This window comes from Erythrolamprus reginae, chromosome 6, assembly GCF_031021105.1.
Source record: "Erythrolamprus reginae isolate rEryReg1 chromosome 6, rEryReg1.hap1, whole genome shotgun sequence".
NCBI classification, from domain to species: Eukaryota; Metazoa; Chordata; class Lepidosauria; order Squamata; family Dipsadidae; genus Erythrolamprus; species Erythrolamprus reginae.
The window spans coordinates 87,713,787-87,738,804 of record NC_091955.1 but is presented as its reverse complement, the minus strand read 5'-3'; the positions used below and the strand labels follow the sequence as shown (position 1 = coordinate 87,738,804).

General features: G+C 41.3%; 1 protein-coding gene across 1 annotated transcript in view; it reads left to right on the top strand.

Annotated features, from left to right (window-relative positions):
* Positions 1–723: 723 nt before the first annotated feature.
* The window catches only part of LOC139169148 (1-phosphatidylinositol 4,5-bisphosphate phosphodiesterase zeta-1-like), a 52,000-nt gene continuing 27,705 nt past the window's right edge, over positions 724–25,018 (top strand). The window contains exons 1-3 of the mRNA XM_070754975.1: positions 724–885; positions 2,832–3,063; positions 23,800–24,001. Of these exons, the coding sequence (XP_070611076.1) occupies positions 724–885; positions 2,832–3,063; positions 23,800–24,001 (596 nt within the window). The remainder of the gene's footprint in view (positions 886–2,831; positions 3,064–23,799; positions 24,002–25,018) is intronic.

Sequence of the window (25,018 nt, the reverse complement as noted above, 5' to 3'; positions counted from 1 at the left end):
CTCTGTATAAATATACATTTGTATACTGGCACAAATCAAAAAGAGGGCTGTGAAAATATTTACTGACCCCTCACATCCTGGACATAAACTGTTTCAACTCCTAATCTCAAAACAACGCTATAGAGCATTGCACATCAAGACAACTATTTGGAGAGCTTTACCTTGTTTCATTGGTGTCAAACTTGCAAAAATATATATAACATAATCAGGTAAATCCCAGAGTTTTTAAAGATCTGGCAAACTTTTTCAAATTGATTAGGAAGGTATTAAACTGCTGATTATGTTTCCTTTTTATTTTATTTTCCTTCCTTCCTTTTCTTAAAATAAATCATGTATTTAAGTCTTTTTGATTCATTTATTTATATATGAACATAGAGTTAGGTTAGAAGAGCAAGAAAAATATCGATATGAAAAACCGCATAATATGTAAAATTGCATATAAAGTAAAAATAAGCAAGGGAAGAGAGATTAAGATATCTCTCTACTTTTTGTATGTACCTCTGTTTGTTTTTATGAATTTTCAATAAAGGCTTTTTAAATAAAAGAAATAGCTCAGGGGTGTCAAAGTCAAAACCTGTAATACCCATGAGATAGAAGAATGTAAGTAATTTAAGTGCATTTGGCCGTAGAAATCTTAATATTAAAAGTCACAGCATTCTCTCTTATGTATTTTTTGAATGAAGATTGTCAATGTTATTGATACATTCTGGATTAAGATTGTCGATGTTGTCGAGCGTTCGCCTTAACTCACTTTTCTATACATGGTTCATGGACATGATTTTCGATGAATTTAGAGAGGGCAAGATCAACATAGATAAAACTTTAAAGCTGCTCAATAAATTTGAAGTCTCTTACGATTATGTTCATGTGAAAAAAGTTTTTAAGGTAAGAAAATATTTTTTTTAAAAAAAATGTTGGGTTAATGTACAAGTATGATCAAAGTCATTTTTCTCAGGTGTTGAATGGACAAATGTTAAAATTTTCTTTTAATATGGAAAAGCATGTTTTTAGATCTTTTCTTTATCCCACCTTTATTGTTTTTAGAAATAATTCAAAACAGGGAAAATATCCTTCCTGCTACTATTTTCTCCAAAACAACAACCCCACAAGATGATTTGGGGTGAGAAAGAATGACTGGCCCAAAGTCACCCAACTGGCTTTCATAACTTAAGGTAGGCCTAGAATTCACAGTCTCCTGGTTTCTAGGCTGGTGCCTGAACCACTAGACCACAGGCAGGCAAAGTTGACTCTTCTATGACATGTGGACTTCAACTCCCAGAATTCCTGAGCTAGGATGATTGGCTCAGTAATTCTGGGAGTTGAAGTCTATAAGTCATAGAAGAGCCAACTTTGCCTACCCCTGCACTAGACCAAAGTGATTCTGATTAGTGATAGGTAATTCTCTTGTTACGAGTCGAGGGGGTGCAGTGGTTAGATTGCAGTACTGCAGGCTACTTCAGCTGACTGCTAGCTGCAGTTTGGCAGTTCAAATCTCACCAGCTCAAGGTTGACTCAGCCTTCCATCCTTCCAAAGTGGGTAAATGAGGACCCAGATCGTTGGGGGCAATATGCCACCTCCGTAAACCACTTGGAGAGTGCTGTAACACACTATAAAGTGGTATATAAGTCTAAACGCCGTGATGTGAACCTGCGGTGAAGGTAAGTGGAACCCACCCCTGCTCTGAACGGTTATTACATGAACTGTTGTAACTCAAGGACTACCTGTAATGGCTTATCTTTAAATAAAAGACACCCCTTTCCCAGAGTTCACTCCTTTATTTCATTATTTATACTGTCCTAAGCATGCTATTTAGATGTCTTCAGAATCTTAGAATCAGAATCAGAATAGACCTGGAAGGGACCTTAGAGGTCTTATAGTCCAACCCCTTGTTCAAGCAGGAGATCCTATTTCATTTCAGACAAGCGACTGTCCTGTATCTTCTTAAAAATCTCCAGTGATCAAGTACCCACAATGTCTGAAGGCAAGCTGTTCCATTGGTTAGCTGTCCTCACTGTTAGGAAGTTTCTCCTCAATTCCAGGTTCCTTCTCTCATTGATTGATTGATTGATTGATTGATTGATTGATTGATTGATTGATTGATTGATTGATTGATTGATTTTGTCAAGTACATATTTGTAATATACATAGATATGACATTGTTCATATACACTGCTCAAAAAAATAAAGGGAACACTTAAACAACACAATATAACTCCAAGTAAATCAAACTACTGTGAAATCAAACTGTTGATTGATTGATTGATTGATTTTGTCAAGTACATATTTGTAATATACATAGATATGACATTGTTCATATACACTGCTCAAAAAAATAAAGGGAACACTTAAACAACACAATATAACTCCAAGTAAATCAAACTACTGTGAAATCAAACTGTCCACTTAGGAAGCAACACTGATTGACAATCAATTTCACATGTTGTTGTGCACATTCCCAGAAGATTCCTAGAGAGGCCCCACGGAGGCTTCTCCCTGCCTTTTGCAGGCCTGTTTCCTCCCAGGAGATTCCTACAGAGGCCCCATGGAGGCTTCTCCCTGCCTTTTCCAGTTACAGTTTCAGAGACTCGGGTTTGTAAGTGGAAAATGGTTCTTGAGAAGAGGCAAAAAAATCTTAAACATCTGGTTCTTATCTAGAAAAGTTCGTAAGTAGAGGCGTTCTTAGGTAGAGGTATTAGGGGTTTTTTGGCTGTTCCCACACACTGTTGGCTCATGTATAAGAGATCGTCTACTAAGATTCCAAGGGTCCCTCCCACAGTTACTGTTTTGGAACCAGGTTTTGCCTAATCTTTCTTTTCTTTTCTTTTGGTAGAAAAATGACAAACAGAAGTCTGGAGTTATTACCATGGAAGATTTCAGAGCAATCTACCGAACGCTTCTGCACAGACCGGAACTGGTTGAACTTTTCAACAGTTACTCAGCAAACAAAAAAGTTCTATCATCGGCAAGTGTAGCTGAATTTCTCAGAAAAGAGCAATTTGAGCTTCATGCAAACGAAGGAAGGGCTGTGTCACTCATTAACCGATATGAACCTATTAACGAAGGTACCCCAAAGTTCTAAAGTTAAGATTTAGTTCACGGGACTTCTAAGGAAAGAATGAAAGTTGAAAAGAGAAACAGTGCAAACAAATTGCCATACCTCTTTTTTTTAAAAAAAACCATACTTTTTGGCTGGAAAAAATCATTAGTCCTGGACTGCTGTCGCCGATGTATCTTCTGTACCATATTTGTGTTTAATAGAAGATCAGAATTGTCATTTTTGTATAGCCGCCACCTTTTAAATGATGTGTAACCATTTAAAATTTATGTATAACCTTTAAAGCAATATGTTTTGTATGCTTTTATGAATTTAAATTGTATTCGTTTATTATGCAATATATAATATGATGCATTCATTTATTAACCTGCTTCTATGCTAATTAATCGCGTCATGAGAAGATGAATAGTAGCCCAGTTTCTAAATGTGCTTTATAATTCTCTGTTGAAAAATGATTCTTCTGTGTATACAATGAGGAAAAGCATTGCAACTAATTTGATCTTTTTTTTTAACGCATAATGTTCAGCATTACTTTTTTGTCATTTTCTGTACTTTAAAGCAAAACACTGGTTTATATACATCGTAGTATATTGCATGCATGCTTTATCTTAGTAAATGTTTCACTTAGATATGAAATGTGACCACAGGAACATCAGTTATGTGATAAATCATTTGAAATATGTTTTTCTGCAATAGCCTAGACTCCTAACTTTATAGTTCAGATTGCAATAGTGTCAATTGGTAAAGTGTTGGAAGAAACAAAAATAAGTTAAAGTTATATAATCCTTGAATTTTTTTAAAAAATGTTTTATTTTTAATGTCGGGTCAGGCTAATAATACAGCTACTCTTTGATTTATGACCACAGCAGCCCAAAATTTCTGTGGCTAAGTGAAAAGGTTGTTAAATGAATTTTGCCTCATTTTACAAGCTTTCCTGCCACATTAAGTCACTTTTTTCAGTGTTGTAACTTCTAAAGACAACTAAATGAATGGTTCTAAGTTGAAAATTACCTGCACATTTTTTTTCTTAAAGCTTAGATTTTCATATTATGTGATGATTATTTTTAGAAATGTATTTATACACAAAATGTTCACAGTGCTGTTTTCTATAAAAAAAAATTTATAAAGCTGTATGCAATCTTATGGAATTGTGTTTGTGTAATTGTCTAAATTAACCGATTCCTGTACTCTCTTGGGAAATTTGTATGTTTGCATCAATGTATACACAAGTGCTAATAATGAAATAAAAATACGAACTGGCCTCCAGTTAATTCCTCATTTATTGCTAATTCTTATTATACTTTGTAACCTAATCCTTCCTAGCTTCTATTCCGGTAATATCCGCCCCGAGTCTTCGAAGAGGGGCGGCATACAAATCGAATAAATTATTATTATTATTATTATTATTATTAATCTCACACTACTAACCAGAGCATAAAAAACTTTCGCCAGACTAGTCGTTGAACACAGCTCATCTGTCTGGTAGCTATACCGCGTTTTGGACATAAACACTCTAGAACAGTGGTCCCCAACGTTTTTTCCACCAGGGACCAGTTTCAGCAAGACAATTCTTCTATGGCCCGGTGGGGGCGGAAAGGGGTGTAGTTGGGGGAGGGATTAAGCATGGGGGTGCTGGTCCTCCCCGCCCCTCTTTCCCGCCATCGCCCTGTGGCCGGCAGAACCTGCCTCCCAAGCCCTCTTGCCCAGCGGGGGCTAAACGCTGGAGACAGGGGGTCAGGCTGGCCCTCCTGCCTCCCCCCAGCCAAAAATGCAAAAGCGCCCCGCGGCAGAAGCCAAAAGAGGCTTGAGCCTCTCGGTCCTTCCCGCCCCTCTGTCCCGTCCATCATCCTGTGGCCGGCAGAACCTGCCTCCCAAGGCCTCTTGCCCGGCGGGAGGCGAAGTGCTGGAGGGAGGGGGTGGCGGCATGAGGGCCGGCAGCTGCTGACTCCACGGACCGGTGCAACATGCCCCGCAGCCCGGTACTGGTCCGCGGCCCGGTGGTTGGGGACCCCTGCTCTAGAAAATGTCCAGAGATACTTTACTAGAAGAGCCCTCCACTCTTCCACTCACAACTAGACTTACAATCCTAGGTTTAGGAAGCTTACAACTAAGTCATCTTAAACACAACCTAAGCATAGCCCACAAAATCACCTAATGTCCTTCCTGTCAACAACTACTTCAGCTTCAACCACAACAACACATGAGCACACAACAGATACAAACTTAAAATAAACTGCTCTAAACTCGACTGCAGGAAATATGACCTGGAACTGGTGTCCAGGCCTTGAGTTTCACACCCCTGATATAGGTCATTCCATATGTCAGTGATGGTGAATCTTTTTTTTTAAATAATTTTTTAAATTAATTTTTAACAAATTTATATTACGCACAACATAAAACAGTGCATAGTGAAATGTGCCCACCACCCAGACACACACTCATTCCCCACCACCAAATCGGGGGTGTTCTTGTATAGTCCACTTGACCCAAGAGCAATATATCTATTTACATATTATAGAGTGATTCCAATTTATTTCTTGTAGCTTGGTCTCGGATTCTGCTCGTCATATATCGTCTTACCTTGTCCCACCGTCCCATCAGTTGTCCCAACTCAATTTCATTTTCCGAATTTATCCTTTTATCCATAATTTCAAATTGAATATGGTCCACCATGTAACTATACCAATTTTGCATTGTCCATTTTGTCGCATCCTTCCAACCCAAAACTATTACTGCCTGAGCGCTTTCTATTGCTGCTTTTTTTATTTCTCTAAATTCTCCCATCACATTGCTTTTAACTAATACTGCCATTTCCTTAGTGATTGTCCATTGTATATTTAGCATTCTATTGATATCCTCTTTCACTTTTTGCCAAAATTCCTGCACTATCGGGCAGTGTTCCCTCTAATTTTTTTGGGGGGTGGGCGGAAAAGTATAGTGTATGTATTGGATTGTTTTTCACTTGTTGTGAGCCTCCCCGAATCTTCGGAGAGGGGCGGCATACAAATCCAAATAATAAAATAATAATAAATAAATAAATAGTGCCTGAGCGGCAGTCCCTTCGGGACTGGGCAGCACTCTTTCCCTCTCGGCTTCTGGGCAGGTTTGAAAAACTCTGAGTTGATGATGATTTTTAAGTGAGCCATTGCTCACTGCTCAGCTTAGAGGGAACTATGCTATCGGGCATTCCCAGAACATATGCATAAACACTCCTTTATCTTGACACCCATGCCACTTATGTAATATTTTCCTTCTCATTTCCCTGATTCTTGTATTTTTAATTTTCCTTATATTTTCTACTATATTTTCCATCTCTTGTACCTCTACTTGTATCTCATTTTGCCACCATTTAGTCAATCCTTCAATCGTGTCCCCGTCTGACTGCACTAGTGATGGTGAATCTATGGTTTGGGTACCACGGGTGGCACATGGAGCAATAGCTTCTGGCACATGAGCTGTTGCCCTAGCTCAGCTCCAACATGCATGTGTGTGCCGCCCAGCTGATTTTTGGCTAGCACAGAGGCTCTGGGAGGGCCTTTTTCGCTTCCAGAGAGCCTCTAGGGGGGATGGGGAGGGTGTTTTTATCCTTCCCCAGCTCCAGGGAAGCCTTTGGGGCCTGGGCAGGGTGAAACATAAGCCTACTGGGCCCACCAGAAGTTGAGAAACAGGCAATTTCCAGCTTCCAGAGGGCTTGGGGGGTGTTTTCACCCTCCCCAGGCATTGAATTATGGGTGTGGGCACTCGCACTTGTGCAATACCACACACAAACGCTCTTTTGGTACCCGAGGAAAAAAAGGTTCGCCATCACTGGCTTAGGCTATGCTGAGGCTTAGGTTTAGATTTAGCCTTGGGACTAACCCTTTTCATGACTCTATTTTCATACTTTGCCTAAATAGTTCTTCTCATTCTGCATAATTTCTCAATATTATACCCAATAATTAGTATATAGCTTATTAAAAGCACACATTTCACAATTTGGCTAAAACATCAGATATTCTATAGATTTAGACATATTGCAACATATTTTTAAAAAATCAACAAGAAGGATGAGGCAGTGCATTGTCTCATCCATTCTATCATCTATCTATCTATCTATCTATCTATCTATCTATCTATCTATCTATCATCTATCTATCTATCTATCTATCTATCTATCTATCTATCTATCTATCATCTATCTATCTATCTATCTATCTATCTATCTATCTATCTATCTATCTATCTATCATCTATCATCTATCATCTATCTATCTATCTATCTATCTATCTATCTATCTATCTATCTATCTATCTATCTACCTACCTACCTACCTATCATTTATTTATTTATTTATTTTGTCCAATACACAGTGAGGGTTTTAGTGGGTATACACATAGTAAAATACATGATGAAGGTTATAGAGGATATACTCATAGTAAATATATATCTAAGAAAGAATAGAAGAAGAGATATAGGAATAGAAGAAAGGTATAGGAGATACAGGAGAGCAATAGGACAGGGGACGGCACTCTAGTGCACTTGTACTCACCCCTTACTGACCTCTTAGGAATCTGGATAGGTCAACCATGGATAATCTAAGGGTAAAGTGTTGGGGGTTTGGGGATGACACTATGGAGTCCGGTAATGAGTTCCACGCCTCGACAACTCGGTTACTGAAGTCATATTTTTTTACAGTCAAGTTTTTACAATGAAATCTATCTATCTATCTATCTATCTATCTATCTATCTATCTATCTATCTATCTATCTATCTATCTCTCTCTATCTATCTCTATCTATCTATCTATCTATCTATCATCTATCTATCTATCTATCTATCTATCTATCTATCTATCTATCTATCTATCTATCTATCTATCTGATTTCTATGCTGTCCTTCTCCTGAGACTCAGGGCACCTTACAACATGTTATAAATCTACATTAAAATACTATACTAAAAAGCCACAATTAAAATTAAATAAACAGATTCACACATCAGACATCCAACATTCATTCATTGGGTGGTGCAAGATGCCAAGTTTCAATGGCCCCAAGGTTGCCGGCAGAGATGGGTCTTCAAAGCTTCGTGGAAGACAGGGAGAGTGACGGCAGTATGAATCTCGGGGGCAGCTCATTCCAAAGGGCCGGGGCAGCCACAGAGAAGGCCCTTCCCCTAGGCCCTGCCAGGTGACATTTAATTTTACATTTAAAATTTTAGTTTTGGTGGATTCCCTGTTAGAAGTAGCATTCTTGGCCATTCTCACATTCCCGATTTAGCAGCTATATTATGTTTTTTTAAATGTACCTGCTACAGGTAGGAGGCAGCAATCAGCTCCACTAAATGTCATGATTTATACCTGCTGAATAATACGATTCAGCTGATTATGAGGTATATCACAATTACACTCGGAGTGTGTTCCTGAAAATTGTTACTTGGCCACATGTTTTTCAGTGGGAATGAAAGTAGGTCAGAAAACTCAACTGTTGCAATGGGAAATGTTGAGTTTTTCATCAATAGGATTGTTTTCTACAAATACCCATGTGAAAATATAGTCGAGTTAGAGAGCTTAGGTAAATAAAAAAAAGTGATGCATGGTTTATAGAGCTGTTTCCAATTCAATTCCTAATTGGGAGCTTAGGCAGCAATTGGATTTCTTACATTCATTGATTTTGGTGGGAGGATGTGCTTAACAGTCGGCTTGAGATCTCTATGACCTTTAAGGCTTGAAAGTGGCTCTGCTTAACTCTAGCTTTATTGGGCTTTCTCTGCTAATGATAAACAATGAAAAATGCATTCTGTCCATTTGAAAAAAAATTAAGTAGCTTACTTGGAAAGCGATGGCCTTCAACCTTGTTTGTTTCCCTTGTTATTCTCTCTAACTCCACAGCAGAGGTGGGTTCTTCTTGGTTTGCACCGGTTCTATAGAACCGTTAGTAAAAATATTTATATATATTCATTTGATGATGTTTTATTTAAACTGATATTTGTGTATCAGTGATTGCATGACGTAAAAACATAGAAACATAGAAGGTTGACAGCAGAAAAAGACCTCATGGTCCATCTAGTCTGCCCTTATACTATTTCCTATATTTTATCTTAGGATGTGTTGTGGTTAGCTCTGGCCCAGCTCCTGCCCCAAGGAATGTGGAGGTGGATGTGGGGGAGACATCCACATGCCACAGGCCTGTTTTGCTCCCAGTAGAATCTGCCAATGAAGTCTCCTCTGACCAAGGAAGCGTGAGTGACAGGGAAGAGGGGAGTTTGGCAGACAGCCCAGGAGGAGATCAGTCATCTGCATCATCCCTGGATTCTGAACAAGAATTAATGACACATCCACGCATGTGTAGAGTGATGCATAGGAGACAACAACTGAAGGATTATTACAAGAGAAAATGAGGCCACCTGTGGTTGGGTGGGGCTGCTGTAATTAGTGCTACAGATAAAAGTGCAGCCTGGTGTGTTAGCCTCATGGCAGTTTATCTGATTCATTGTTTCGTCAAGATCGTGGTTTTTGCTGTTCAGGATTGTGTGTGTGGACTCTCTGGACTTTAGAATTGGACTCAGTTTCCCAGTTATTGGGTAAGCAATTGGACTGAATTTAACCTGTGCCTTGTGTGTACCAGAAAATCACTTTGACATTTAAAAAGGGATCTGTTTCTGTTTTTCTCTTTATAAAAACGTTTGGGTTTTCCTTTTAGCGTGTGGTGTGTGTCTTCCTGGACTAATTACCCTGTAATTATGGACGGTTGAGACACGTCGTCAGAACAGGATGGATATATGTTTATCCCAGGCATGTTTAAATTCAGTTACTGTGACTTTACCAACCACGTCTGCTGGAAGTTTGTTCCAAGGATCTACTACTCTTTCAGTAAAATAATATTTTCTCATGTTACTTCTAATCCTTCCCCCAACTAACCTCAGATTGTGCCCCCTTGTTCTTGGGTTCACTTTCCTATTAAAAACACTTCCCTCCTGAACCTTATTTAACTCTTTAACATATTTAAATGTTTCGAACATGTCCCCCCTTTCACTTCTGTCCTCCAAACTATACAGATTGAGTTCATTAAGTCTTTCCTGATCAGTTTTATGTTAAGACCTTCCACCATTCTTGTAGCCCGTCTTTGGACCCGTTCAATTTTGTCAATATCTTTTTGTAGGTGAGGTCTCCAGAACTGAACACAGTACATTCCAAATGTGGTCTCACCAGCGCTCTATATAGCAGGATCACAATCTCCCTCTTCCTGCTTGTTATACCTCTAGCTATGCAGCCAATCATTCTATTTGCTTTCCCTACCATCTGACTGCACTGTTCACCCATTTTGAGACTGTCAGAAATCACTACCCCTAAATCCTTCTCTTCTGAAGTTTTTGCTAGCACAGAACTGCCAATACAATACTCAGATTGAGGATTCCTTTTCCCCAAGTGCATTAATTTACACTTGGAAACATTAAACTGCAGTTTCCATTGCTTTGACCATTTATCTAGTAAAGCTAAATCATTTGCCATATTACAGATGCCTCCAGGACCTCTGTAGATGCCATGCACTCAATAAAATAAATAAACAAAATCCCCATCTTATTTCCTTTCCTTGGAGGAAGGCCAAATGGATGGTTTTAGATAGACACGGGCTTCCTTGGGTAGCAATTCTCACTACCAACAGGCACTTGTTTCTTTTGTTGCTGATTTCTTATTGTGAGAGCTTTGCAACTTGAAAAAGAGGGGCTGTGGGAATTTTTGTTTTGTTGCTGTTGTTTGAAAAGTAAGGAGTTCAATTGCCTGAAAAACTTTGAAAATCCCTGACCTAGATAACAGCAACACACAAAAGAGAAATCCTCGTAGAAGGCTTAAATTGCTGACTCCAGATGTGCAAAAATCCTAAATAAGATTAATTTCAACACCTTCCCCCCACCTCTCAAAACAGTGTTGGGCATAATTTACTGTTTGCTTCAGCACACTCAGGTTTTGAAATTTTATCAGCTTTGAAAGTGCTACTCCTGCTAGCAGTTGCAAGCACTCTTAAAGTAAGTAATATTGTGCAGCCTTAAGCAATCGAATATGGTACATTTCAAATATGTGGGGTTATACCCCCATAACTCCCAACCATTACCTGTTTGCTGTGCCTCTTGTGGGAATTTTATTTATTTATTTATTGGATTTGTATGTCACCCCTCTCCTCAGACTCGGGGCGGCTAACAACAGTAATAAAACAGCATATAATAGTAATCCAATACTAAAAACAGTTAAAAACCCATTATTATAAAAACCAAACATACGTACAGATATACCATGCATAAAATTGTAAAGGCCTAGGGGGAAAGAGTATCTCAATTCCCCCATGCCTGGTGGCAGAGGTGGGTTTTAAGCAGCTTACGAAAGGCAAGGAGGGTGGGGGCAATTCTAATCTCTGGGGGGAGTTGGTTCCAGAGGGCCGGGGCCACCACAGAGAAGGCTCTTTCCCTGGGTCCTGCCAAGCAACATTGTTTAGTTGAGAGGACCCGGAGAAGGCCCACTCTGTGGGACTTAACTGGTTGCTGGAATTCATGCAGCAGAAGGCGGTCCCGGAGATAATCTGGTCCGGTGCCATGAAGGGCTTTATAGGTCATAACCAACACTTTGAATTGTGACCGGAAACTGATTGGCAACCAATGCAGACTGCTGAGTGTTGGAGTAACATGGGCATATTTGGGAAAGCCCATGATAGCTCTCACAGCTGCATTCTGCACGATCGGAAGTTTCCGAACATTCTTCAAAGGTAGCCCCAAGTCTCAATTCCCCCATGCCTGACGACAGAGGTGGGTTTTAAGGAGCTTACGAAAGGCAAGGAGGGTGGGGGCAACTCTGATATCTGGGGGGAGTTGGTTCCAAAGGGTCGGGGCCGCCACAGAGAAGGCTCTTCCCCTGGGTCCCGCCAAACGACATTGTCTAGTTGACCCCCCCAGGAAAAGACAAATGTGTTTTAAAGAGCTACAGACAAATGTTATATTTGCATTTCCAGCAGATTCTGAAACATAGCTTGGACTTTTGGCAGATTCCTGAACAAATTAGGGAAGTTTTAGTTTTTATTAGTTTAATCAGATTTGTATGCCGCCCCTCTCCGCAGACTTGGGGCGGCTCACAGCAATAGCAATACAATGTAAGACAAATCCAATATTTAAATTAATTTTTTTTTAAAAAACACCACAAATTAAAACCAATCATACACACTAGCGTACCATGCATAAATTCTATAAGCCTAGGGGGAGGGAACATGTCAATTCCCCCATGCCTGACGACAGAGGTGGGTCTTAAGGAGCTTACGAAAGGCTAGGAGGGTGGGGGCAACTCTGATATCTGGGGGGAGTTGGTTCCAAAGGGTCGGGGCCGCCACAGAGAAGGCTCTTCCCCTGGGTCCCGCCAAACGACATTGTTTAGTTGACGGGACCTGGAGAAGGCCAACTCTGTGGGACCTAACTGGTCGCTGGGATTCGTGCGGCAGAAGGCGGTCCCGGAGATATTCTGGTCCAGTGCCATGAAGGGCTTTATAGGTCATAACCAACACTTTGAATTGTGACCGGAAACTGATCGGAAACCAATGCAGACTGCGGAGTGTTGGTGTGACATGGGCATATTTATGAAAGCCCATGATGGCTCTCGCAGCTGCATTCTGCACGATCTGAAGTTTCCGAACACTTTTCAAAGGTAGCCCCATGTAGGGAGCATTACAGTAGTCGAGCCTCGAGGTGATGAGGGCATGAGTGACTGTGAGCAGTGACTCCCGGTCCAAATAGGGCCGCAACTGGTGCACCAGGTTTCACATATCTTGGAACCAGTAAAGTAAAGCTTGGTACACCATAACATTTACTACTATAGGATTTGCTGCCCTTAGCAATGCAGATAGTTCTCAAGTTATGACTGCAATGGAGTCTGCCCATTATGGTCATAAACTGTAAAGGTCCTTAAACATATGACATTTTTGAAGTGGCCATTAAATGAAATCAGCAATCATTAAGTGCAAACAGCACAATCATAAATGAAATCCCCATAGTTGTTAAATATGCTATTGTTTACTGTTTGCTATGGTATGGTTTGGCCAGAAGAAATTCTAGTTTGCAGCAGAAATGTCACGAAAGGTAATGAGATAATTGTGAGACACTGCAAGTGCCTATAAGTATTGGCTTGTTGTGGAGCAACCCAGTGTTTTCATGAGGTAGGAGTACAATGGTCAGAATGTTGGATCCAGATCATAAGTCCCCCTTTTCAGGTAGCTTTTAACTTCAAACTGTCACTACGTTCTAAAGAGAATTATTGAGTCTGACTTCTGCAACTCTATAACTGACTGGTTCGGTTCTGCAACCCAACAAGACCGACACAGCCTTCAGAGGATAATCAGAACTGCAGAAAAAACAATTGTGAGCCGCCCCGAGTCTTCAGAGAGGGGCGGCATACAAATCTAATAAATAATAATAATAATAATAATAATAATAATAATAATAATAATAATAATTGCTGCCAACCTGCCTTCCATTGAGGATCTGTATACTGCACCAGTCAAAAAGAGGGCTGTGGAAATATTTACTGACCCCTTGCATCCTGGACACAAACTGTTTCAACTCCTATCCTCAAAACGACACAACAGAACACTGCACACCAGAACAACTGGACACAAGAACAGGTTTTTCCGAAACACCATCACTCTGCTAGACAAATAATTCACTCAACACTGTCAAACTATTTACTAAGTCTGCACTACTATTACTACTAGTTTTTTTCTCATCATTCCTATCACCCATCTCCTCCCACTTATGTCTGTATGACTGTAACTTGGTCCTTGTATCCTTAAGATTTTTATTAATATTGATTGTTTCCTGATTGCTTATTTGACCCCTATGACAATCATTAAGTGTTGTGCCTCATGATTCTTGACAAATGTATATTTTCTTTTACGTACACTGAGGGGATTTGCACCATTCTATTCTATTCTATTCTATTCTATTCTATTCCATTCCATTCCATTCCATTCCATCCCATTCCATTCCATCCTATTCCATCCCATTCCATTCTAAAGAATTATACTATATTCTATTCTTTAAAAAATGTCATGAGTCAAGGAATAACGATGCGATTCTTTCTTACCTTCATATTGATAACACTAACAATAATACCAGGATTAGGACAACAACAAAGAAATGTCCAGAATGCCTTATGTTGCTTAGAATTAAATGTGGGAAGTACCAAAGAAGGCAAAGAAAATGGAAGGGCTTTTAGGGAGTAAGATTATTTCCCTTGCATGTTGGCAATCAGATCTGGACTTCAAAAAAATCTGGATAACCACTAAGAGATAGCAAAGAGGGCAAATAATTCTACCTCTTTGTTGTAACCTACTGATTATCTGAATTCATCAGATCAGGCAGCCATAATTGAAAATTACTGTTATTATTATTTACCAAAATACTTTTACCTGACTTTCTTTTTCAAGCATCTATTACCAAGAGTGGAAAATCAAGTGAATGGGTTTCAAGATTGCTCACAGAGCAATCTCATTACTTCTGCTTTCAGGATTGAAGGAAAGATAGAGAAATGTGGCCTCACTTCAACTTTTCTTTGAAAAGACTTTCTTCCTGAGGAAATCAATGGCAGGAACTGACACCATTAGATTTAAATGAAGTGAAGTTTCTTTATCAGTCCAGGAATGGACTGGAGGCTACGGAATGCAGCTGGTTTGGGGATTTTTAACAGATATTATACTATTAAGGGAAAAAAGGACCTGAGAGAAAAATATCTATTTTTTGAGGCTGGCAGGTTGCTGAGATTAAATTGGGTGCCTGTAATGTGTCAAACCATGTGCTTCTCTCTTTTAGTCTTATTACTGTAGGAATCTAATAATTGTGATTTACGATCTTGTTTAAACCCAAACAACTCTATTTTCTTCAGTGATCCATGCTTATTCAAATCACTTTGCTTAGAGCAATGTGTGAATCTAGTTTCTGAAGTCTAACACCTTTAATTGACAACGGTGTTGATATTTCCAGTGTTCCCTGAGCTGAGATCAAAAACGTCTGGTGCCACCTTTTCAGAGTAACCATTTTTAGTAGGAGACATAAGCTGTGGGGAAAGGGGGGCAGCTACTGTGATATAATAACATATAATTGGAAGGAAGAGTTGGAAGGGACCTTGCAGATCTTGTAGGTCAAACCCCTGCTTAGGCAGGAAACCCTACACCCTACAAATGTTTATCCAACATCTTCCAGTGTTGGAGCATTCACAACTTCTAGAGGTAAGCTGCTCCACTGGTTAATTTATCTTTTTTAATTTTTTTAAATTTTTAAAAAAAAATTTAAATTTTTATTATTTATTTATTCGTTCATTCGTTCATTCGTTCATTCTTCGTTCATTCATTCATTCATTCATTCATTCATCCCCTTATATAGAGCGCTGGTGAGACCACATTTGGAGTACTGTGTTCAGTTCTGGAGACCTCACCTACAAAAAGATATTAACAAAATTGAACGGGTCCAAAGACGGGCTACAAGAATGGTGGAAGGTCTTAAGCATAAAACGTATCAGGAAAGACTTCATGAACTCAATCTGTATAGTCTGGAGTACAGAAGGAAAAGGGGGGACATGATCGAAACATTTAAATATATTAAAGGGTTAAATAAGGTCCTGGAGGGAAGTGTTTTTAATAGGAAAGTGAACACAAGAACAAGGGGACACAATCTGAAGTTAGTTGGGGGAAAGATCAAAAGCAACATGAGAAAATATTATTTTACTAAAAGAGTAGTAGATCCTTGGAACAAACTTCCAGCAGACGTGGTAGATAAATCCACAGTAACTGAATTTAAACATGCCTGGGATAAACATATATCCATCCTAAGATAAAATACAGAAAATAGTATAAGGGCAGATTAGATGGACCAGGAGGTCTTTTTCTGCCGTCAGACTTCTATGTTTCTATGTTTCTACTGTTGTGACCCACCCAGGGGTGGCATACAAATCTAATTATTATTATTATTATTATTATTATTATTATTATTATTATTATTATTAATAGTATAAGGGCAGACTAGATGGACCATGAGGTCTTTTTCTGCCTTCAGTCTTCTATGTTTCTATGTTTCTAATAATAATAATAATAACAACTCGCTTTTACAGTCCAAAAAACTAGAACTAGCCAATTCTGAGACATTTATCACCCTCTCCATTTATTCTGTAGGCTTATCTGCCTTTTATCTGATCATTGTGTAGCCTGTGGATCTTCCTCCTGTTTCCCAAAGTACATACCATTGTACTAGCTGACCTGCAACAAGACTTAATCTTTATTTCTCTATCTAGTAATCCAGTTTATATAGCTGCTTAGCTCATGGAAAGTAACCCTAATGCAAAATGATCTAACTAGGTTCGTTCTCCTAAAATGGCTATTACTGGGTTCACAGGTTAGACTTGAATTAATTCTAACATAATCCAGATTCATACCATCCTCGGTGTTAATGTTTCCCAGAGATTTGTATATTTGTATTTGTATTTTTACTTTCAGCAAATTGCTAAAGTCCTGGTTGTTCTTTATGGCTGAGGACTAGGAAGTGGTTGTGTATCTCAGTGTTTCCCAACCTTTTTTGAGCCGCGGCACATTATTCATATTTTCAAAATCCTGGGGAACAATGAACGGGGTGGGGGGTGGGGGTGGGGCTAAAGAAAAGTTTGGACAAAAAAAATCTCTTCCTCCATTTCGCTCTATTTCTCCCTCCCTCTTTCTCTCTCTTCCTTCCTTCCCTTCTTTCTCTCCATCCCTCTTTTTTTCTTCCTCTTTTTTGCTCTCTTTCTCTCTCCCTCCTTCCCTCCTTCTATGTCTTTCTCTCTCCCTTGCTCTCTCTCTGCCTCTCTTGCTATCTCTCTTTCATTCTCTCTCTTTCTCTCTCTTTCTCTGTCTCTCTTGCTATCTCTTTCTTTCTCTCTCTCTCTGCCTCTCTTGCTATGTCTCTCTTTCTCTCTCTCTCTTGCTATGTCTCTCTTTCTCTCTGTCTCTCTTGCTTTGTCTCTCTTTCTCTCTCTCTCTCTGCCTCTCTTGCTATGTCTCTCTTTCTCTCTCTGTCTCTCTTGCTTTGTCTCTCTTTCTCTCTCTCTCTCTCTGCCTCTCTTGCTATGTCTCTTTCTTTCTCTCTGCCTCTCTTGCTATGTCTCTCTCTCTCTCTGCCTCTTTTGCTATGTCTCTCTCTCTCTGCCTCTTGCTGTCTCTCTCTCTCTCTTTCTCTGTCTCTCTTGCTATGTCTCTCTTTCTCTGTCTTTCTCTCTCTGTCTCTCTTGCTGTCTCTTTCTCCCCCCTCTCTCTTTCTCTCTCTCTCTCTTGCTATCACTTTCTCTCTCTTTCTCTCCCTCTCTTGCTATCTCTTTCTCTCTCTTTCTCTCCCTCTCTTGCTATCTCTTTCTCTCCCCCTCTCTCCCTCTCTCTTTCTCCCTCTCCCTCTCTCTTTCTCTCTCTCCCTCTCTTGCTATCTCTTTCTCTCCCCCCTCTCTCCCCCTCTCTTTCTCTCAGCAGCCGCAGCGGGTAGTAGCCGTGGGGCGGCGGAAAGGTCATCAGCTGTGAGGCGGAGCTCCGGAACGGAGGCACTGACAGCTGTTCTGGAGCTCCGCCTCACAGCTGACCACTCTGCCGCTGCCCCAGGGCTACTACCCGCTGCGGCTGCTGAGAGAAAGAGAGAGGGAGAGAGGGGGGGAGAGGGGGGCTATTACCCGCTGGGGCTGCCACTGCCGCCACCATCACCCTCCTGCTGCACACCACCCTTCCACTGCCGCTACCCTCCCACCAGGCCCCAAAGCTCACCTGCTGCAGCCGCCAGGGAAGCTCCAGCCGGGCGGGGCGCTGCAGTTGCCGGAAAATGTGGAAGGCGCTAAGAAGGAAGCTCAGCTTCCGTTCTCACAACTTTTTGCTCTTTGCAAAAAGTTTCGAGACCAGAAGCTGAGCTGCTTTCTTCGCGGCACACCTGACGGCACACCGGTTGGGAAACACTGGTGTATCTCTTTGAAGTACCATAACTTTTGGTCTTTGTGTTTTTTGATTCGGTCTTCTGGTCATTTGTTTTCCACACACCCCACCTTGATACGCTTTCTTTTAATTGTTTTATCTGTAGGCCACCCAGGGTTGCTATGGAGTTGGATAGCCTTGAAATTGAAATATATTTTTTAAAGCATGCTAGGCTACCTAAAAATGAAATGGGTATTAGATAAATCAAACTATATATGTTGCGCAAATGCAGGGGCGACTGTGTGACAAAGATAACACAATCTCTTTGTCTGTAGAAGCTTTCTGATCACCGGGGCCAAAAGCAAGAGAAATAGTTGCGGGATGGGTTTTTATCTATTGTCCTTCTGGCTGTTTTTCATCTGTCCTATTGTTCAGTGAATGCTGTTTAAAAAACAGCAGAAAACATCCTACCTCATTCTCTCCCTCTTTTGTGCTTCCGTCTGTTCAAGGTGTAGTTTGTGTGGAAGGCCTCCTCCATTGCCTTTGGTTTCTAAAACAATGATGTTATCTAACCTAGAAATGAACTACAGTGGTACCTCTACTTACGAACGCCTCTACTGACTAACTTTTCAAGATACGAACCGGGTGTTTAGGATTTTTTAATCTCTTCTCACGAACCATTTTCTGCTTATGAACATGAACTGGCACTGCTGGGATGCTCCGCCTCGGGACTTCTGTTGCCGGCCGAAGCGCCTGTCATTCTGCTGTAGGGATTTCCTTTGGCTCCCCCCCGCTTGCTGGCGCCTCTGGGATGCTCTGCCTCTGGATTTCCATTGCTGGCCGAAGCGCCTGTCATCTGCTGCAGGAATCCCCCTTTGCTTCCCCCCGCTGGGAATCCCTGCATTTCATGCCGTCCATCTGAAGCGCCTGTCAATCTGCAGGAACTCCCCGTTGGGAATCCCTGCATTTCGTGCTTGCCGTCCATCTGAAGCGCCTGTCATTCTGCAGGAACTCCCCGTTGGGAATCCCTGCATTTCGTGCTTGCCGTCCATCTGAAGCGCCTGTCATTCTGCAGGAACTCCCCGTTGGGAATCCCTGCATTTCGTGCTTGCCGTCCATCCGAAGCGCCTGTCATTCTGCAGGAACTCCCCGTTGGGAATCCCTGCATTTCGTGCTTGCCGTCCATCTGAAGCGCCTGTCATTCTGCAGGAACTCCCCGTTGGGAATCCCTGCATTTCGTGCTTGCCGTCCATCCGAAGCGCCTGTCATTCTGCAGGAACTCCCCGTTGGGAATCCCTGCATTTCGTGCTTGCCGTCCATCTGAAGCGCCTGTCATTCTGCAGGAACTCCTCGTTGGGAATCCCTGCATTTCGTGCTTGCCTGTCATTCTGCAGGAACTCCCCGTTGGGAATCCCTGCATTTCGTGCTTGCCGTCCATCTGAAGCGCCTGTCATTCTGCAGGAACTCCCCGTTGGGAATCCCTGCATTTCGTGCTTGCCTGTCATTCTGCAGGAACTCCCCGTTGGGAATCCCTGCATTTCGTGCTTGCCGTCCATCTGAAGCGCCTGTCATTCTGCAGGAACTCCCCGTTGGGAATCCCTGCATTTCGTGCTTGCCGTCCATCCAAAGTGCCTGTCATTCAGCTGCAGGGATCCCCCTTTGCTTCCCCCCGCTTGCTGGCACCACTGAGATGCTCCACCTCTGAACTTCCGTTGCTGGCTGAATCACCTGTAATTCTACTGCAGGGATCCCCCTTTGCTTCCCCCCGCTGGGAATCCCTGCATTTTTTGCTTGCCGTCCATCCAAAGCACCTGTCATTCTACCGCAGGGATCCCCCTTTGCTTCCCCCCGCTTGCTGGCGCCACTGAGATGCTCCGCCTCTGAACTTCCGTTGCTGGCTGAATCACCTGTAATTCTACTGCAGGGATCCCCCTTTGCTTCCCCCTACTGGGAATCCCTGCATTTCTTGCTTGCCGTCCATCCAAAGCGCCTGTCATTCAGCTGCAGGGATCCCCCTTTGCTTCCCCCCGCTTGCTGGCGCCACTGAGATGCTCCACCTCTGAACTTCCGTTGCTGGCTGAATCACCTGTAATTCTACTGCAGGGATCCCCCTTTGCTTCCCCCCGCTGGGAATCCCTGCATTTTGTGCTTGCCGTCCATCCAAAGCGCCTGTCATTCAGCTGCAGGGATCCCTCTTTGCTTCCCCCCGCTTGCTGGCGCCACTGAGATGCTCCACCTCTGGACTTCCGTTGCTGGCTGAATCACCTGTAATTCTACTGCAGAGATCCCCCTTTGCTTCCCCCCGCTGGGAATCCCTGCATTTCTTGCTTGCCATCCATCCAAAGCACCTGTCATTCTACCGCAGGGATCCCTCTTTGCTTCCCCCCGCTTGCTGGCGCCACTGAGATGCTCCGCCTCTGAACTTCCGTTGCTGGCTGAAGCGCCTGTCATTCTGCTGCAGGGATTCCCTTTTGCTTCCCCCAGCAGAATGACAGGTGCTTCGGCCAGAAATGGAAGTCCTGAGGTGGAGCATCCCAGCGGCGCCAGCAAGCAGGAGGAAGCAAAGGGTGAATTTTGGAATTTCTTATTTATTTATTTCTTATTTATTTATTAATTAGATTTGTATGCTGCCCCTCTCCGCAGACTCGGGGCAGCTAACAACAACAATAAAACATGAAACAAATCTAATATTAAAAATGACTAAAACCCCTTATTAAAAACCAAACATACATACAAACATACCATGCATAAATTGTATAGGCCTGAGAGGGGGATGGAATATCTCAGTTCCCCCATGCCTGACAACAAAGGTGGGTTTTAAGGAGGTTATGAAAGGCAAGGAGGGTGGGGGCAATTCTAATCTCTGGGGGGAGCTGGTTCCAGAGGGTCGGGGCCACCACAGAGAAGGCTCTTCCCCTGGGTCCCGCCAAACGCCATTGTTTAGTTGACCCCCCAGAAAAAGATAAAGGTGTTTTAAAGAGCTATAGACAAAATGTTACGTTTGCATTTCCAGCAGATTCTGAAACATAGCTTGGACTTGTGGCAAATTCCTGAACAAATTAGGGAAGCAATTAGGAATTAGGCACAGTCCTAATAACCTTGATATAAAAGATACTTTGCTTGAGCAGTGCTCTTCTTTGCTGTCTTACTCTGTTAATATATAGCAGGGAAGGCCAGTTTTCATATCAAAGTATGTACTGTACTCTCTCTTGCGGCTTCTGAGCTCTCAGCTACATCCAGCCCAATTCTGAACCTTCAGCATGACTTGCAAGCTGAGACCATCCTGCTGAGTAATAGAGTTTGTAGCGATTCTGCTTTCCTCGGTGTCTGAACTTTATTTATAGATAAAATAAATCTCTGCAATTGGTGTAATGGGCGGAAGCCTGGATTGTAGCCCCAAATAAGTCAATATTCCATGCAACCTACACTTTTATCATTGCAAACTCAATCGAGTATCCAGAATATTCTAAGCGTTTTGCAAAAAAGCATTGGCTCAATGGTTCACAGCCAAAGAAACTTCAACAGACATGAATCAAAAGGAACTGGAAGCAATAAGGAGTCCTGAAAATAAGAGGGCACTTGGGTTTAAAAGACAATCCTGGCTTCCAATATCATTTTGTAGCCCAATTGTGTAGCAATCAATAAAAAAGTTTTAAAAAGCAGGGGAGCGACGAAGATAAGCTTTCTCATAATGGATGTGGACCATGGTGTTGAGACTATGTCTTGTGGTGTTACAAGCCAATCTGTCACTTGCAGGCACAATTTATTTTCAGAGAGAGAAGAATAAAAAGGGGATACATTTTGAAATGTATCTCAGGGAGGGGGGGAGGAAATAATAAGCTGGTTCAAGGAGTTGGAAGTGAAAAGTATAGAAAATTAAAAAAAACATTGAGCACAACAAACAGATAAAAAATAATAATCTAGGTTGGAAAATGGAAAGACATTGCTTGAAGAAAAGGATAAAAAGAACCAAGATCAGTAAAACTATACATTAAAAAAAGAGAATTTGTTAATGCTTTGAAAATGATTTTGAGGAGATGCTACTTTTGGGTGATGAATTCTAGAAAACCTTAAAAAAAATACTAGCTTTTGACTCTCTTAAAAATCATGTTTTTGATGAAACTCATTAAATTCATTGGTTTTTTTTCATTAAATTAACCTTTAAGATAACCACATCTTTAATGGGGCTCATTAAAGCAGCTATCTGTTTACAGGTTTACCTGTCCAAAAGAGATGCTATGTTTTTGCCTCCGTGCAATTGGAACCACTCCTGAATAATTTTTTAAACATGCATAATCCTAAAAATATTATTAATAATAAGAAGAGCAAGTTCATTTTCAGATTTGGCAGAAAGAGCTTTAGACAAAAGCAATGCGATTTTATCCAATTAAAAAATATATATCATAGAAACTAAACACTTCCTATCTGGAACACTAATTCAGTTAATAATTTATTAGTCACTTATTAACTGTCAAAATAATTATAAAGTTATTACACTGTTGGCATACAACATTCAGATTTAAAGGGGAGAAAAAAAGAAACAAGGAAACTACTCAGTGATATTTATGGACATCACTGAAAAATGGCAAAAAGTCACACGGATCAAAGAGATGATCCATGTTGTCTCTTTTGGTCCTCCACTTCCCTGTGGCAACTAGTCTTTGTTAAGCCCAGTCAAGAAGCAAAAAACACACAGACTTCAGAAAAGTCTCTTGAATGCTCTTCAAGGGTAAATGGAAACCTGTCTAAAGAAATCCCAGCATCATTTATCTTAATTAAGGCAGAATCCGTGAATGAGTTGAAACATCTCATGTTTCTTCCCGCTTGGTCCAAGTTTTGTTTTACAGCACCACGACAAGACTATGAAAGAACCATGCTTGTTTCTGTGTCCATATTTGGTAAAACTAACTAGAATTTCTGTAGGTCTCCTGATTGGTGAAGACTTACCTAGGGTCTAATGTCATAAAACAGACAACAACAACAACAACAACAACAACAACAACAATAATAATAATAATTATTATTATTATTAGATTTATTAGATTTGTATGCCGCCCCTCTCCGAAGACTCGGGGCAGCTCACAACAACGATAAAAACAATATTATAATGGCACAAATCTAATATTAAAAAACTAAAAACCCTATCATAATTAAAAACCAAACAGCACATACATACCAAACATAAATTATAATAAGCCTGGGGGAAAGATGTCTCAAATCCTCCATGCCTGGCGGTATAGGTGGGTCTTAAGTAGTTTACGGAAGACGAGGGTGGGAGCAGTTCTAATCTCTGGGGGGAGTTGATTCCAGAGGGCCGGGGCCGCCACAGAGAAGGCTCTTCCCCTGGGGCCGGCCAGATGACATTGTTTAGTCGACAGGACCCGGAGAAGGCCAACTCTGTGGGACCTTATTGGCCGCTGGGATTCGTGTGGTAGCAGGCGGTTCTGGAGGTACTCTGGTCCAATGCCATGTAGGGCTTTAAAGGTCATGACCAACACTTTGAATTGTGACCAGAAACTGATCGGCAGCCAATGCAGGCCACGGAGTGTTGTAGATACGTGGGCGAATCTGGGAAGCCCCACGATGGCTCTCGCGGCTGCGTTCTGCATGATCTGGAGTTTCTGAACACTTTTCAAAGGTAGAGAGCATTGCAGTAATCGAACCTCGAGGTGATAAGGGCATGAGTGACTGTAAGTCTCAATGTGCAGTTTAAGATCTGGTGAATGATATGTGAACTATTTCTCACCTGTTTAGTTTCAGTTGGAACACGAATCTGAAAAAAACCCTGAGCTTGTTTGTTTTAATTTCCATCACAACCTTTAGCGAGAAGCCAGAAGGAAATGACCATCGAAGGCTTTATACGATACATGTTGTCAGAAGAGTGCGGTATATTCAAAATGGAGCACAAAACCATTTATCAAGATATGAACCTCCCGCTCTGCGATTACTTCATATCGTCTTCACACAACACATACCTTATCCAGGATCAGCTAATAGGGCCAAGTCATCTGTGGGGCTATGCCAAGTAAGTACTACTTTTGGGAGAGGAAGAGAGAAGGGATGGGGGATGGATGTGTAAAAGAAAGCCAGTTAAAAAGGATTGCTACAGAAAAACTCCCAATTCCAAATTAGAATGCTCTCTATCACACAATACTAGGATGAGGGGGAAATATTTCTTCACCCAGAGGGTTGTTGGTTTATGGAATTCACTTCCAGCAGAGGTCATGATAGCTGTCAGCCTGGATAGCTTCAAGGCAGGATTAGACAGATTCATGGATGCCAAGTGTATTGGTGGTTATTGGAACGGATGTCCAAGTGCCATCTCTATAGTGGTTGAGGCAGGCAGGATTTCCTTGGGTATCATTTGTTGGGGGTAAAAGGAAATGGAGGGTCTTGCCTTCTCTTTCTGCTCAAGATCCCCATGGACAATTGGTGGGCCACAGAATGCTGGACTCGATGGGCTTTGGCCTGATTCAGCATGGCTGTTATGTTCTTATCAAAAGGATTATCTGATTTATTCAACTCTTTGTTTTCTCTATTCTGATCTTGGCTTGCATTCATGTTATAGAAACATAGAAACATAAAAGTCTGACGGCAGAAAAAGACCTCACGGTCCATCTAGTCTGCCCTTATACTATTTTCTGTATTTTATCTTAGGATGGATATATGTTTATCCCAGGCATGTTTAAATTCAGTTACTGTGGATTTATCTACCACGTCTGCTGGAAGTTTGTTCCAAGGATCTACTACTCTTTCAGTAAAATAATATTTTCTCATGTTGCTTTTGATCTTTCCCCCAACTAACTTCAGATTGTGTCCCCTTGTTCTTGTGTTCACTTTCCTATTAAAAACAGTTCCCTCCTGGACCTTATTTAACCCTTTAACATATTTAAATGTTTCGATCATGTCCCCCTTTTCCTTCTGTCCTCCAGCCTATACAGATTGAGTTAATTAAGTCTTTCCTGATCAGTTTTATGTTAAGACCTTCCACCATTCTTGCATCCCATCTTTTGCATCCCGTTCAATTTTGTCAATATCTTTT